Here is a 17562-nt window from a genome sequence, read left to right on the forward strand (position 1 = left end):
GACTGTATGAGGATTGCTAGGTTCAAGTGGGAATATAAAATATAAGGCTTTATACAGACAATATTCATATGTATAATAAAGTCTTACCAAACTGTGAAACGTTGTAGATCACTAGAGCCGTGATCGCACACGAATTAAATTTTGACTGCCGCGGTGATGTATGCCGTCAGTCGCAAATTACTGTTCGTGCACGTATTGCTATTGTTCGTATCGACTAACGGTTATGACTAGCTTGGGTGGCTTTGATTGATGAGATGTACCGTCAAGGGATGAGCGGTACCGACTTGATCCGTTCAAAAGTTCGTAAAGGAGATAGGTTACACCCTCGTGGCGAGTGGTACTTGTTGACCGTTTGACCGGCGTAGGAGAAGAGAAAAATTCTCACTCGCAATTTGTCCAAATATTGTCTATCTGTTAGGGCGAGGAGAGAGGGTAAGAAATAGGAGGGATGCGGTGCCGCCCAAGATCCCGACAGCCAAAATCCCGACAGCCAAAATCCCGACGGCCAAAACACCGACACGCCAGAATCCCGACACGCCAGAATCCCGACAGGCCAAAATCCCGACATGCAACAATCCTCGCATAATTAAAAATTCCGACTTTTGTTTAATACTTTCAATAAGTAAAATACCTTTGTTTAGTAACAAAAAATAAAAAACAGATGGCTATAAACAAAAAACAAGAAATAAACCTGTCGGGATTCTGGCCTATCGGGATTTTGGCCTGTCGGGATTCTGGCGTGTCGGGATTTTGGCCGTCGGGATTGTGGCTGTCGGGATTTTAGCTGTCGGGATTTTGGGGTAGACCCGAGGGATGAAAAAATGGTACTTCCATGGCTGGCTGGAAACAGGACTGGCTTGAGATCTGTTTAAAGTTAAGGGTTTTAATAAGAGACTAAACACAGTGAAAAATACAATAATATTTTTGACATGTGAAAATTGAACACCTACTAATTGGGTAGAAGATTATTGAAGAGAAAACGAAATATATTGTATAAATAGAACGACACGAAGAGACCGGATAGGATAAAATGTGACGGTAAGTACCTTCAATTTCGAAAGAGTACAACGTTTTAAATATCTGGGGGCCGTAATCATAGCTGACAACGATGTTACTGAAGAAATAAAAGACAGAATCCAATCGTCAAATCGCTGTATATTCGCACTGGATAAACTTATAAACTCAAAAAATCTTACAAGAAGTTCCAAGATCAAAATCTATAAATCCATCGTCAGACCTGTACTAATATATGGATGCGAAACGTGAACCATGACAAAAGCAAACGAAGAAAAGCTCAGACGTTTTGAACGAAAAATACTAAGAAACATTTTTGGACCTCACCACGACATTAACACAAACCAGTATAAGATCAGAACCAATATCAAATTAAAAGCACTCTACAATGTCACCGATATTGTCCAAAAAATTAAATAACAGCCACTAAGATTGGCAGGCCACGTGCGCAGACTTCATAACGAGAGAATTGTAAAACTGGTATGGGAGGAGATTCCTACAGGCAAAACACCACTCGGACGTCCCAGAATGCGATGGGGAGACAACATCCAAGCGGATCTCCGGAAAATGAACATTCCATTTGACCCTAGGTTGATGGAAGACCAAACGAATTGGAAAAAAGTTGTACAGTAAGTCAGGACCCACCCAGTGTTGTAGCGCTACGTGATGATGATGACTTTTTAGTTACTTTGTATATAATCACACACAATCAGGTCAATTACCAATAGAAGGTATTATCATCATCAATTAGCCAATCGCGTTCACTGCTGGACATAGGCCTCCCTCGGATTTGTTCAGTGTTCTCTACACTGGGCCACTTGAAGCCAGTTTAGCGTTAACCTTTTTATGTGGTTGCCCGTGTCACACGAGCAACGTGCTGCCCATATCAGGCCTATTCGCCTCTGTATTTGATGTGCTTGATAAGAGAGATAGAATATTTTAGAGATAGAATAGTTTAGAGCGGGATGGTTTAAGAATATTTGTTTAAATTATTTTGTCTATGTTTAATACCCAAAGAAAAATTCAGTGATTTGATTGTAGAATCTAAACAATTTAAAATTTCATGACGGTCAGACTGTTATTAATTTTTACATCCTCTCCATTTCTGTTGTTAATTTTTGAATTCGAGTTTTTAAAAAGGTTTAGAGCAGGATGGTTTAAGAATATTTGTTTAAATTATGTTGTAAATTTGTCTATGTTTAATACCCAAAGAAAAATTCAGTGATTTGATTGTAGAATCTAGACAATTTAAAATTTCATGACGGTTAGACTGTTATTAATTTTTACCTCCTCTCCATTTCTGTTGTTAATTTTTGAATTCGAGTTTTAAACAAGTTGTAGATAGGTATAGTTCTTCAGATTTTAATATTTTATTTGTGTTCGGCCTTTATTTTTTTTTGATATTTTTGGCTACCCGTACTGACAATGTAAAGGAATCATGATCCAGGGAAAAATGAAGGAAAAGAGGAGAGATGGAAGGCGATTACCAGCCAGGCAAGCTGATACAAATTTACCAATATAGCGGAAGCCACCCTGCTTAGAGGAAGATTAAGGGTCAGGAACAAAAGAACAATGAGAACGTTGAGTGGTTCATTAACAATAGGAACCTTGACACAACGTCAATATTTATACTACACATCAGCAAATATGTACAGAATAAAAACAAATATGCAATATTTCCAAATTAATCCGAAAAATTCCAGTAGAATATAATTAGTAAGAATTAATGTTCTAACGATATGAACCCAAAAGAGTGAGCCAAATTTTTATGCTCACTTGACAACAGAAAATGTTACTCCACTCAATTGTTTCTACGTGATATGCTCTTAATTTTTGTTTTGCAAGTATGTATTAGTTGGCAAGGTGAACTTTAAGAAACAATTAATGGTGTGTTTGTTTGTTAAATCATTACGTAATAATGATACAATTGCCAAAAGTAACTGCGTAAATATGTTGAACTTTTTTGAGGCAGGTACTGATTGAGTCAATTTAAATTTTATATTATATTATGTATTAATATTACAGTATTAACTTTTTTATTATTGCAACCAGTGTCCGGTCGGTGGCTTACTGGATTAATTTCTGGATCATTTTTAAAATGCTTGATAATAAAAACAACTAATTAAACACTTTATTATTTACTTGCATTCCTTTATAAAAAAAATGTTCCTATAATCTAAAATTGTTCCCTAAATGCGACAGAGAATAGTATTTGTATTTAAGGTAGGCATCTCTTTCTAATCGTTTATCAAATCAGCGGCAATGGGAAAGTCACGCGGTCAATAGTATATAACAAACCTGCATATATTTGCTTCGTAGACCTAACGAAAGCATTTGACAGAGTCAGACTTAGCCATATAATAAAGAAAATTAAGCAAAAAAGGATACCGGCAAACATTGTTGAAGTCATAAAACAAAAGAACAATAACAACACGACAAAAATTAAAACAAATGACACCACTACGGCCAACATACCAACACCAGGAGGAATCAGTCAGGGAGATAGCCTCAGTCCATTTCTATTCAATATGCTAATGGATGAAATAATAGAAGATGTGGAATCGCTACAACTAGGATACAGACTCGGCCACAGTAGAATCAGTATAGTGTGCTATGCGGATGACGCAGCCCTGATTGCAGAGGACGAGGATAACCTACAAAGACAACTTTATCGATTCTATCAAGCATGTCGACGACTCAACATGAACATATCCACGCAGAAAACAAAATGCATTACCATTGCGAGAAAGACCCAATTAGATGCAAGCTAGTGGTAGAGGGGAAACCCATAGAACAGCTAAACCAGTTTAAATATCTAGGTGTAGAGTTATCAAGTTATCATGACTCAGCCAGAGACCTAAGAGGACAAATTAACAAGGCCGCTGTCTTGTCCGGATGTTTGAGAGATGTGGTCTGGACTGGAATAACCCATATATGAGAATGGACAGCAAAGTCAGAATTTATAAAACTTGCATCAGACCTGTTATGACCTATGGCATTGAATTAAGAAAAAACACCAATAAAACCAAAAGCATGCTACGAACAGCCGAAATGGAGACACTAAGAGCAATAGCAGGGAAGACAAGAAGAGATAGAATGCGAAACAATATCATCAGGGAACAATGTGGCGTGCAAGATGTAGTCAGATGGGGCATGCAAAGACGAAGAGAATGGTTCAGTCATGTAAAAAGAATGGAGGAGCACAGACTACCAAGAATTGCTCTAGAAGGAAAACCAGCAGGCAAGCGTCCACCGGGGAGACCACCAAAAAGATGGAGAGATAGCTGGAAGTCTACCTCTCAAGAAATACTTCAACGTCGGAATTAACAGATCGACAGATCTACAACAAGTATAAGAAGAACAAGGAGTAGAAAAATATGCCTACCCTAAATAGAAGTTAAAAACAGTTTCAGATTGCAGCGCGCAGTCTACGTATTACATATATGTCTATGTGTAGAACTAGCCTTGAAAGAAAAATATTAGGTTAAGTTAGCGGTATGTTAATAACATAAGGTTAAGATCATAGACACATACTACCCAGACTGCCCACTCAAATCTAAAACTGTCCCCCCAGTGAAACCGAGAACAGTGATTGTAAACAGGGTATGCATCTCTTTCTAACCTTCTTATAATAAGTATGTCAAAATTGAGCAATTAGAGGTGTAGAATGTACACACGAAAAGTTCCACTTATAACAACGTGGAATGAGGTAAACACTTCTGTTGTATGTAGGCATATATGAATTTATTCAAAAATTCTTAAAATTCATCCACGAAGAAGTGGAAGTAAAAAACGTTTTCGGTCAGACTGACCATCATCAGTGTAAACCTGGAAATAAGTAAAGGTTTCCTTTTCCAGGTTTACACTGATGATGGTCAATCTGACCGAAAACGTTTTGTACTTCCACTTCTTGTATACAGCCAACTACAGGGTTTACCCCCTTTTTAAAGTTCCACTTAGAGTTTTACCTGCATTGAAAGCGAGAAACTCTCTTATGATTAGTAAGTATTTAAACCTTTAGAATAAACTAAGGTCTGCGTCGATGTACGGCGGTGAAGGGTTGCTGGTAAAGAAGATTCAGAAAAAGAAGGATGAGGTGACTGAAACGAAAATATTACCGGTGGATGTTGGGTGAGGATAGAAGGGACAGGATCCGGACCAACTTAATTAGGGAAAAGCCGGGCTTTTCTAAAGTCTCCTAATAGATTCAAGAACAAAAATTGTAATGATTGTACCTAATGTCAGATACAAAAATGAACTATGTCGGACGAAGGATATAGCTGTTAGAAGTTGATAGAAATAGATGTATAGGAAAACTGGGGAGAAGGTGGAAAAACTTTATGGCAGGTGACTCGAGAGATACAGGTTTAGGTAAAGAAGGCGCGATGAACCTAAAAGAGTGGCGAATAAGAGTAAGAAATAGCGATCTCTGAAAAGGGAAAGAGATGAGGAAGAAGAAGAAATAAAGAACATTGTACATCACGTAGTAGTGGAAACGCTTGATATTAAAATATTTAAGAAAAGTTGAATGTGTATTATTTTAATCCTATAGCAATTAGCTTGTTATAAGGGTTCTGCGTTAAATGGTGTTTGGATTAATCAAAGATTTTGGAAAAAATATGTTCAAAAGAGAAGGCTGTTTATAAAGATAAAATTAATTTTTAGCTTACCTGTGGGCTAAATGGCTTAGCAGACAAATTATGTCCTGTTCCGATAGATCCGATATTTTCGCTTTTGTTAGCTGCCAAAGAAGTCCTTGTAACTGGACCAGAACTGTTAACATACGGAGATGGAGCCGATAAGGGACCAGTAGGTATAACTGAAGGTATCCACGTTGAACCACCTCTGAAACAGCCAAGAATTAAAAGTTTAGAGGTTAAAATCTAAAATAAATGCACTGATTCACACAACTGGGCACAGAATCAATTATTTTTGACCGAGAATAGGTCACAACGAAATGTTTTTGATGACTAGGAAGGTTTTTAGGTTGCCAATGAAATATTGGGGTTAAAAAATGGGAAAATAGGCTAGACAATGTACTGGCAGATGCTGGAAGAAGTTATTTAAGTAAATTCTGTAGTCAAGTTTAAATGTATTTTGTCTGATTGTTGTACGTAATGGGGCCAACTTACTCATTGCATAATTTTATAGAAAGAAAAATGAATGTCATGTAAATACGTTTCTGCAATTTTAAAAAAATCTATGAACCAAAATATATCGTCTCCTGCAGTGATAACACGAGTCAAGAAAAAATATTTGAAATGTTTTTAAAAATATTAATAATAACGTACTATTCAGCTAACATATTGTTAACTCACAACTAAAATTGTACACAATAAAAAAACTCTTCATTTTCATCCGTCTCAATCATGATCTCAATATAATAAATACATACATTGGATGTATGATGTATAGCAAAATTCTATTAGTTTGATGCTCATACCCTTTAGGATGATTATTTTGGTTTCATTACATATTACATATACATAATAGTTAATTTCACAAATTTTGTTATTGGATGTTAATAAGAGGTCAGCACACTTAGTCCCTCGTCTCCCCCTTAGAAAATAATATATGGCAATATACGGCAAAAACTACAAGTATAATATGCAGATTATAATACACTGCGAGAAATAAGTTAGGGATATAGAAAATGTATGCTCATTTTTATACTTAGTTGATTTTTTCGTGAACGGATTCCACTAATTCTTTTTTTATTATTTTCAATATTTCTTTAGTATTTACGCAGTTGTGAAAAGATTCACTCAAACTTCTTTTTTGTACTTATACCGGGTGGAAGAAAAGATATGGTTTTCTTATGTTAAGTTTGAAACATCCTGTAGGGAGGACGAGGTACAAATCTGAGTATACATCCAGATTTTTCTTAATCTCCCTGATATCTTTCAACACAAAGAAAATAGGTGGTTTTACTCTTTAACATGTGTTTTAACTGAAACAAAGCTAAATTAACAATAAAGATAACAGTTAACAAAGCTTTAAAAACAGGAAGGCGCATAATGTAAATAGTTCTTGTCCACACCTATAAGAGTTAAATTTCGACCAGGTAAGCGGTATGCACAGCGCAATATAAGAGAGAGACGAGATTGTTTAATGGAGGTTCTGTGATGTTTTGGGGTGGAATTTCCCTGAAAATAATACGGATTTGGTGTCTACGTGGAGGCTCTTAAAATAGCGGGAGGTATATTACACATTTTTTTTTCTTTAAACACTCTATTTCATCTTAGTGGTATGATAAGACATGGCCTGTTCACGTATCGCAGTCGTCAGTTAAAACACATATTAAAGAGTTAAACCGTCTAGTTTCTTTGTTATTAAAGATAGAGGAATTCAAAAAATAAAAGGTTCACAAAATATGCGACTACAATATGGTATTGATGCATATCCACCTTTTTATCGTTTCGTCCCTACAGTGTGTCCAAAACTTTTGTTTCGGTTAAAACACATATTAAACTACAAACCCGTGTATTTTTTTTTGTTTCTAAATATATCAGGCATATTCAAAATACAAAACGTACACAAAACATAAGACTACACTACGATTCCAATGTATACTCAGATTTGTACCTCGTCTTCCCTACAGGGTGTGATTCAAACTTAACATAAGAAAAACATTTCTTTTCTTCCACCCGGTATAAGTATAAAATAAAAATTTGAGTAAATCTTTGCACAACTGTGTAAATATTAAAGAAATATCTAAAATATTAAAAAAAAATTTAGCGGAATCCGTCAATCCGTTTACGAAAAACTCAACTATTAAAATGAGTATACATTTTCTATATCCGTAACTTATGCCTCGCAGTAAAATATGTATATTGGTCGTAGATAAATAATTTTATGAGTCAAAAAATATTTACACTGACCTTTGGACTGAAATTTCAAAAGATGGTCCCGCTCTAACTACGACATCTTGGGCGTCTTTGTGTCTTAAATTATAGACATCTGTGTTATTGATTTTGATCACAGCATCTCCGGCAACCAGTCCTGCTCTTTCAGCTGGAGAACCGACATTTACCTGAAAAAGAGGAAAGTATATTATTATTATATTATGAAATATCTTGTTATTTTGAAATATCTCGCACAGTCATAGTTTTCAATATTTTACGAAAAAAAATATCAATAATAATAGATATAGCATAATAATCAAAAGAAAAGTAAATTTTAAGAACCACATTCAATCATCAAGCAAGGAGAGATATGTAATAACTTTTATAATAGAAAGAGCTCTAGCAGGCCATACGCTAGTTTTCTACAGCTGGCGCCGATTCTCGCATCCTAATTTCGTGCGTTTTCTGTCGAAGGAATCTTCAGTTTTAAATCTCTGGGGGTTATTGCATTGCGATATTGGGCGATATCTTTTCTCCAGGACCGTTTTGATCTAACTCGTTTTCTTCCAGTGGACGGAGTTAATTTTTCTGTCTTTTTTGACCATCCATTTGCAGGCATTCTCTGTATGTGTCTTTTGGCTTCAGTTGTTCACAGTCCCACGATGTAGGTTCACGGGATTTTAAGAATTTTAGGTATAGAGTTAGATACAGACAAGTTAGAATTTTATACGTGGACGGGTGTTGGGGTACTTACAGCTGGCACTCGACTATTATGTGTTTGACGGTGACACTGGTATTGCAGATATGGCAACAAGGAAGATTGCTTTGACTCATCAGGTAACCATGTGTAAGACAATGTCCAATTCTTAGTCTTCTTCTTACAACTTTGTTCCGTCTACAAAGTACTGTATAATTAAGAGAGGGATTCTAGGTTGAATATCATGAAATTTTGAGCTTGTGGTGTTATAGAAGTTTTGCCATGCTCTCAAGCACAATTGATTGACTATATGTTGTAAATCTACCCCAAGTTAAATACCTTCCCTTGAAATATCAGTACGTGACGCCTATTTAGCTGCTTAATCTGCATTTTCATTTTCTGTAACATCTACGTGTGAGATGAAGACCAAATAATGTTAACCAATACGATTTTGGGAGAAAATATTCTCGATAGATAGGATGGAGGATAGTGAGTCAGTGCAGGTTGAAAGGTTTTTGTTTTTGTTGGTTGGACAACTGAGAGTTGGACAACTTCTTAAATGTTGTAGTTATATTAAAGACGGTAGGTAGCTATAACTTTATTGGTGGTAGTGACAGACCGCGGAATAGAAATTAGAAATAGAAATAGAGTATTGTGATGCTACGTATTCTCTGTCCTTTTATATGTAGTTGAAGCCTGGACAATTACGGACAAAACTGACAAAAAGAAGTCAACTTTGAAATCTGGTGTTATTGAAGAAATTGGAAAGCATCATGGACGTAACACGTAACAAACACGGAGATATTAATAAAGAAAGAAAAAAAAAAGAAATACTAAACAAATGAAAATTAATTGATGCGATATGTTATACAAGGGAAAGTGGAAGGAGAAGGAGGACCAGGGACACGACGCACGTTCTGGTTGACAAATTTAAAGCAGTAGAGTGAAAAAAACAATAAAACTCTTCAGAACCTCCGCAAACAGAGTAAAACGGGCCATAATCATCGCCAATGTCCTTAAAGGATCAGACACGTGAAGAAGAAGAAGTGACAGAAGAACCTGGTCTTTTACTTTAGAAGTGTCTGTGTAGATTATTGAGTCATACTGTTTCGTATGGTCCAGGAAGGATGACTTTAGGATGGAATTGGGAGCTTGTCTTTTGTTATATGTTTATAGACTGGTATTTATATCGGGCAATATTATTGTCCATGGTGGAATATTAGAGTACGAGATTGGAGTACCTAATACTTTGTAAATCTATATTACCTACCTATTAGTCCTTTAAGAAATTATGAAGCTGGTTTTACTGCTCTGGATGTTTACTGTTATTTATTAATATAAATTGATTAACCCGTTGACTGGATTATTTGGATTAGCTTTACTTTAACTCAGTAGGACAAAAGAAGTCGCTCACGACGAATATTTATAGTTGGTTCGTTAGTTTCGACTTGAATGCTTTCTATGGAACTAAATCTAAAGCCACTAAGACATACCTATTCGAAAAGTACTATTCTAAATGACATTGAGGCAATTTTGTTTTGAATTAGGAGCTGACATGTATAAAATACTGCCATAATTTATTTTTGAACAAATTAAAGATCGGTAAATTCTCAGCAACATATTTTCGTCTGTTCCCCATTGATGGTACTTGTATTCTTTTGAGGCAGATATCTCTAATTGTTGAATATGGTATCCCCAAGATAACTTTTTATAAAAAGTTACACCTAAAAATTTTTTATGTATATATGTCATGTATGTAATTTGTTAATGTACTACTTGTAGTGGGGTTCCGTTTAAGGTTTATGGGGGTATTTTTTACTAAAATGAACTACTTTCAAATTTTTTATAAAAATAGAAGTCCTGTTCCTTTTGACCAACTGAGAATATCATTTAAAGTAGTTTGGATTAAGGAGCATGTGGGTGTTATGGTTTTGCCATTAGAGAAAATTACTATATCGTCTGCGCATATTGTGAATTTGACAGGATTTGAAGAATTGTGCCAATATTGTTTGTCCTCATCAAGAATAGAGTAAGTAGTACTTAGGACCGATCCTTGTGGTATGCCATTTTCTGTAAGATGTACTGCCGAGAATTTTCCGTTAGTACAGACTCTGAAGCTTCTATTAGACAAAAATTCTCGAGAAAGTAATATAAGCACATTACCATATTTCATTTTTCTTAAGTTTCTCTAGGATTGCAAATTTATGACCTGTATCAAATACGCTCTCTATATTGAGAAAAAAATCAAATAAGTAATTTATTTTTACACATTTTTGCATAATGAAAATCTAGAAATTAGCTAGATACGATTATTCTCTATTAGGCAACCGTGCGGTTCAGAAAGTGCTTTTTTTAAGATCTGTCAAAAATTATGTTCCCAGATTATTTTATAACTGGTTTAAAAATATATGCGCAATTAACATATTAATTACACACTAAACGAAAAAGCAAAAATCTAATAACTTTTAAAAGCAATGAAAAGTAAATTTTATACTGTGTAGTGTTATATTTACTAAGAATGTATACTCGTAGAGCCTCCTATTATTAACCAAAATTAAAGTGTAACTGTAGTCGAGATTTTAAACATGTTTTAATTCTATTCTTATCCTTTTCTCTAAAACTGATTTCCTATTTGTTCCGATCAGTTCCGATCATCATTAGGAAAATGTTTATGTATGCGATATCGAAACAATTTTACACAGAAGCGTTACGCAAAATTGTTGGTCTGGTGTGGCGTGGTCAGTCGATCAGTATGCTAAAAATGAAACCCGGATATCGTCATTAGTTTCGTCATATACTAAATTATCTGTGCTAAACACAAATAACTATACAATTCGTGTAACATTATTGGAGTATTTTTAAATGAGGATTATAAGACATTAGAAAATTTAAAATTATTTAGGTACTATTTTATAGAGGCAGGCAGCCAGGATCATTGCAGGAAACAGGGCATATTACTCACTAATGACCCTACTTAAATCAAAAATACTCTCAAGACCAGCAAAAATAAGAGTATGTAAGAAAATAATTCGTCCCACAATACCGTATGGAAGCGAAACATGGACTCGGAACCAGCGGGAAACGACAAAATTACTGGTACTTGAAAGAAAGATACTGCGGACTATCCATGGGCCTTGCAGAGAAGAGACAACAGGAGAATGGAGAAGAAGACACAATGATGAACTCCAGACAATATATGGAGATAAAAGCAGAGTACGCTACATTAAAGCAAACCGAATATAGGGCAGTCAATGAGGATATTGGGCTCCGAATTCCATCCTACTGCATCGATTTACTTGATATTTTCAGAGTAAGTAGGGAATAGATCAGGAAACAAAGTCTATCCCATGCCGATGTGCGCTTTTATCTTGGGAGTGGTTTCCACCCTTTCTCTGGGGTGGAAAATTTTTTGGTTAAAATAACCGCGGAAGTGGCTAGAGAACCTAATTCTAAGCAAAAACTGTTTTATATATTTTTTTTTAAACTTAATACTTTTTGAGTTATTCATGGTTGAAAATTGGCCATTTTCATTGAAAAATGACACCTTTTCGGACGGTTTTCTGAGAATACCTTAAAAACTGTGCATCTAACAAAAAACTATTAAAAATATTTTTGTAGTTTATAAAAAGATAAAGAGACTCGTTCCTTCATAAATCTTCTAATTATAATACAAAAATGGATATGGTAGGTGAGAAGAGTTTGTTTTTTTTTTGGTGCATGCTCAAATCGGTGTATTCTACTTGAAATATCAGAGAAACGCTCGATTTAAGCGTGTCATACACGCTCGAGTAAGTACGCGAACTTATGGCTCGGCGACCTTTTTCGCGCGTGTGTCACAGCAAGTACGCGTACTGTAAGTCCGCCGAGTAAGTACGCCGTCGATCCAACAAGTTTGAAATCTTACTCGTAACTCGTACGTGTATCACTGCCACGAGCCGCGTGCCACGAGCCATCATGTTATTGCGTTTAAAGTTACACTTATATTTTCACTAATTAAGCAAATTGTCTAGAAATAATTCAATCGTTTATTGTTGAAAGGAGACAAGTTAGATTTTATAAGTTTTGAGAAAACCGTAAAACATTATTTTAAGCTTTTTTGATTATTTGTTTTTGACTAAACCTAATTATTTATAGGCTGTTTTATCCTCCTGATGAAAATATTACTCTCTTATCTATGATATTTTTTTTGTTACCCACAATTTTCGATTTCGTCTTTTTTTATTAGTATGTATTAAAAATATATACTACGATAGGATACGATAAGACGTATATAATATGATAAAATTCCTAAATAGCATAAAGCATCTTCTCTCGACGACATCTCAATGAGTTATGAGTAAGTCTGCCGTGTATCACCGACGGCAAGCCGAGTAAGTCCGCGATCTTTAAACCCGCGTACTTAAAGTTTGCGTGTGTATCACACGCTTAAGAGCTCTTAACATGGAGCTATGCTAGATTAAGTCAAATGCTTTCTCAAAGTATACAAATACTAATAGACCACATTACAAGTGTTAACATTAAATTGGCCAGTTGTAGTAATTGTTCATTGAGCACCCTAATAAGCTTAACTTGAATTACAAATAAAAAAGGGGGACATTTTTCACGCTAATGTGTATTTTATAGCGAGTTTACTAAGATACAAAATAGGCAATGGATAGAATTTAACCTAAGGCTACGCAATAGGAACAAAAACTAAACACGTTTGTTTTGTGTCTATTCCCTTGTGTCTATTCCCTTATGTTCTTATAAAATATGTAAGAATAGATATCAGTTCTACAATAGTTATTTATGAAACAGTTCGTGAAGTATGCTTTTTGCGCACGCACGCGACGTTTAGAGCACGAGCGGGCGAGTGCTGTACATCGCGTGAGTGGGCAAAAAGTACTTCACGCACAGTTTCATACAATATTTGATCTACGATAAACAAATAAAAAAACTCCAACTCTTCGTCACTGAAATACATTTCTATTCTACAATTTTTAGAACTTTGACATTTAAAAATTCAAACTTCTTTCAAAGCACAAAACTGTCAAAACTTTTGTTGTAAGTTATTGCTCACATGTCATCACCATGACAACGCGAAAGTGAAGGATATTTGTTTATATGAAACTGTGCCAAAAACAGTGCGAAAAAGTAAATACCATTTAATAGTTATTTATGTACCACGTCAGTAAAGTTACTGTTTATCGAACGAGTCTCCTATAATGAGCAAAGAGAGCGTAGCGAATAACCTAGGCGAATAACAGACGAGTTCGATAAAGAGGTTTTACTGACGTGGTGCATAAAAAATTTTATCGCCAACAATTTGATATTGGTTTTAATACTCACTTAGGTACAATAGGGCTTTTCATCGATTGTCATTTATTTCGAGCTTCTGTCATGTGTCACATAATATTAAGATATCTACGTCATACGTCTTTCGTTTGTATTATTGTATATACCAATAACGTATGTCGTAGATATATTAATATTATGTGACACATGACAGAAGCTCGAAACAAATGACTGTGAATGAAAAGCCCTATTAACAATTCAAGAATTTTTTAAATTCTAGACGTAATAAAAATTTCATGACAGTGATGACAGATGACTTTTGTATGATGGCCGCTTTAGATTTTTATTATATTTTTAATAATTAAAGTGAATAAATTGTAAGTTAACTCAAATAAATAATCGATTACTGCCATCTACCACTTACATTAAATCTCGATTAATCGCGGCAGGTAAAGTAAAATTCTTCGTTCAGTACAATAAAATGTTATGTTACTTTACTGTCGCAAATGAGGGAAAATGAGTACAATAATGAATGACTTTAGTGACGGTTGGCGATAAAATACATTGTTACCTACTTTACGCACACTTTATTTAACTTTAAACCCTTCTGCTATCTATAATGACAATTTTCACAAACTAAAACCTTTACATCATTATACATATTATGAGATAGAGTAGATAAAAAATATTTTAGGTTCTCAGGCTAATTGTGACCTTCTGTGCTGTAACCAATATTGAACGGAAAGCAGCCTCAAATAATTTTGTCGTATTTTGTCCATGATAATCATCTATTATTTTTTTTATAAAAACACGTCAACATTATCCCAATCTAATTTGCATTGACCTTGTAAAAAATATAATTGTCATCCTAAAAAGCACATAATTACTGCACCTAAGAGGCATTATTATCTTACTATTAAGTATATATTAACATGGATAGCTCATAATTATTATTTTATTTTTGTTTTACGTGATAGCGTATCTCGAATTCCGTCCGATCTCGAAATGGTCCATTTCGTTCCTTTTCAGGATTCTATTCTATAGGATTAACTCCTTGTAGAGCTCGATCCTTTTAATCCGGTCATTGTTAGCTTTATTTTTCGTCCCTAACACTGGCGAAGCGTCCATGTAACCATTGTTACCATTGGTAACAGTTAAAATTTGCAAATAAATATTTTATGACTACTATGAAATAATTCCATTTATATTTTTTAAAAATAGAAATATTTGTTAATAGTATCTACCTAATTCAGTAAAATAGCCAACTAGAAGCACGAAAATATCAGCGAGTTTATGTAAAATCGGTTGCACGTTATTATAATACGCCCTTACCACAGTATATAGAGGTTCCCTCTTTATACTGTGCCCTTACTTACCATGCGCCGCGCCGTTATTTACTACTTCTGTGAGTGGCAACGATGGTAGGATCTTTGTATCGGTCAGAGGACTGGATCGTCTCTGAAAATTTTGCGGGCACGATGGCTCTTAAGCCGCTGTGGATTAGTATTCGTGTTACCAAATTTTAATTTGGTGACACGGCTAGGTAAGGGCCGGTAGGTACTTTATGTCCCGGTTAGCTAATCGGGACAGAAAATACCGACCGTAAGAATATCAGACTTAATAAATGCAATTTTAATTATTATTATAATTACAGGTAATAATTATAATTCCATTTATGAAGTCTGTTATTCTTAGGGCCGGTATTTTCTCGATTAAACTCCGGTTAGTTAACCGTACCGGCCCTTTGGATTCGATTATTGCATAATAGGCATTATTAATTATTAGTTTATAACTTGTAACTGTACTTGCTTACTATACAGATAATATATATATATATATATATATATATATATATATATATATATATATATATATATATATATATATATATATATACCTTTTTATCCTATATAAATCATATTAATCGATTTTAATTACTTGTCGAAATATATTAATTAACAACATTATTATATGGCATATAATAATATTGAATAGACAGTACATTCTAGTGTATAATCAATAAAATAAAAATTATTTAATATTTTAGGCTAAAAATGACAAATGAATGTACTGATTAGTATACTAATTATACAATTTGGATTTTTTAATGAAGTATAAAGGTGATATAATACATATTTTACCTAAAAACAACAAATATGTTTTTAGTTTGTAGATACTTTATATAGTTTCTTAAATTTTTAATTTTATTTCTGTATTTCATCTATTTTTATAATAGACCTGGACCGCGCGTACCAAAAAAAGTTGATTAATAGCAAGCTGAAAATTCACGGTGTCTAGTCGGACAAACTTTGATGTATGGGAACACTGTATATATAAAAATATTTATAAAATACTTCTGGTTTTGGCAACACTTTAGAAAAAGTTACGCGTCGCCACTGGTCCCTAATGCGCAATATTAGTGTTGTCTGAGAGATATATAATATATGTTTGAAATGCGTGAATCTCTGACCTCATATTATGCAACATTATACATAGCCTCTTAGCATTATTTTATGGCATTAGTATGTTATGATTTTCATCTCGGATATTTCTAAAATATTTTGCTTTCTTTGTTCCATTGTTTTCTCTTTGATATCAAGTTCATCGTATCTATTTTTAAATGATCAGGTCTATTATCTTGCCAAGATTTACAGTCTTCCTTTTTCATTTTTTGTTCTTGGGCATCGTTTGCCCGCCACTCAATGAATTTGACACTTTTCCCCCCTTTTTTTAATACGAGAATTACCTGTCTGTAATATTGTGTTAAATGCGTGTGACTGACCTCAACACCTTGTAACACTTTAGAGCGTAGAAACCCCAACGGACGACCATGGCCCTCCATGGGCTGTCAGTGGTCGCAGATGATGATGAATTGAGTCAAAACTAGCCCATATAAAACTATAAAGAGGAGGATATTATTTTATTAGTGGACTGACTCAGAGATGCATTTAAATAAGTTAAATATTTGTAATACTGTATTAATCTAGAAGTAGTGTAGGAAACAAAGGTTGAACCTTGCAAAATGGACACAAGTCCGGTTTTATTTTTTTTCTGGTATATCAAGGGGTGCTTATTATAAGACTAACTTTTTCTGAAAAAATTTCGCCACGGAACCTCTCTTTTCACCCCTTTAAAGGGGGTAATTTGTGGTTTTTGCGGAACGTACCCTTCCTGTAACTTTTACAAAAAATTTCTTTTATAGAAATATGAAGAGGACTATATTTTCTACGACTTATTTCCAACAAAATCTCTCTATCATCCGACGTTTAGCAGGGGTGGCGCCCTAAAGTTGACAAGTTTTTAAAAAAGATGTTTTTAAAAAAAATATATTTTTCCCTAACTGTAACGGAAATTAAGAAGAAATCCTGCGGCAATTATTCACAAATAATTGACTGATTTTTTGGTATAGGTTTTACTTAAGGGTAATTGCCCTTTTTTTAATTACAGGGTGTTACATTTTAAAAAACCTCTTTTTATACCATCTGAACCGTTTATGCTAGAGTAAAAAGACTTTCAGCGATTACCCATGTACTGGTGCTATTTACAAATTTGTATAATGCACCCCCATATTTTCTCTGGAACCACCCCAAAAAAAAGAAGAATTAATAAATAAATTGATTTTCTTGGAATCCTTCACACACAATGCCCTTTATTAATATGCTTCATATATCATTTTGTGGACGTTATTATTACCCATGCATGGACACCAAAAGCAATTTCCTAGTGCAACCC

The 17562-nt window shown here is 34.4% G+C and overlaps 1 protein-coding gene across 4 annotated transcripts in view; it reads right to left on the bottom strand.

Annotated features, from left to right (window-relative positions):
* LOC114332799 (PDZ and LIM domain protein Zasp) overlaps positions 1 to 17562 on the bottom strand; it is a 252434-nt gene that overhangs the window by 107593 nt on the left and 127279 nt on the right. For all 4 annotated transcript variants that reach the window (XM_050645685.1, XM_050645672.1, XM_050645694.1 and 1 more), the window contains exons 2-3: positions 7896 to 8047; positions 5685 to 5859 (exon numbers count right to left, since the gene is read on the bottom strand). In XM_050645685.1, coding sequence (XP_050501642.1) covers positions 5685 to 5859; positions 7896 to 8047 — 327 coding nt within the window. The remainder of the gene's footprint in view (positions 1 to 5684; positions 5860 to 7895; positions 8048 to 17562) is intronic.

This window comes from Diabrotica virgifera, chromosome 1 (genome assembly GCF_917563875.1).
Source record: "Diabrotica virgifera virgifera chromosome 1, PGI_DIABVI_V3a".
NCBI classification, from domain to species: Eukaryota; Metazoa; Arthropoda; class Insecta; order Coleoptera; family Chrysomelidae; genus Diabrotica; species Diabrotica virgifera.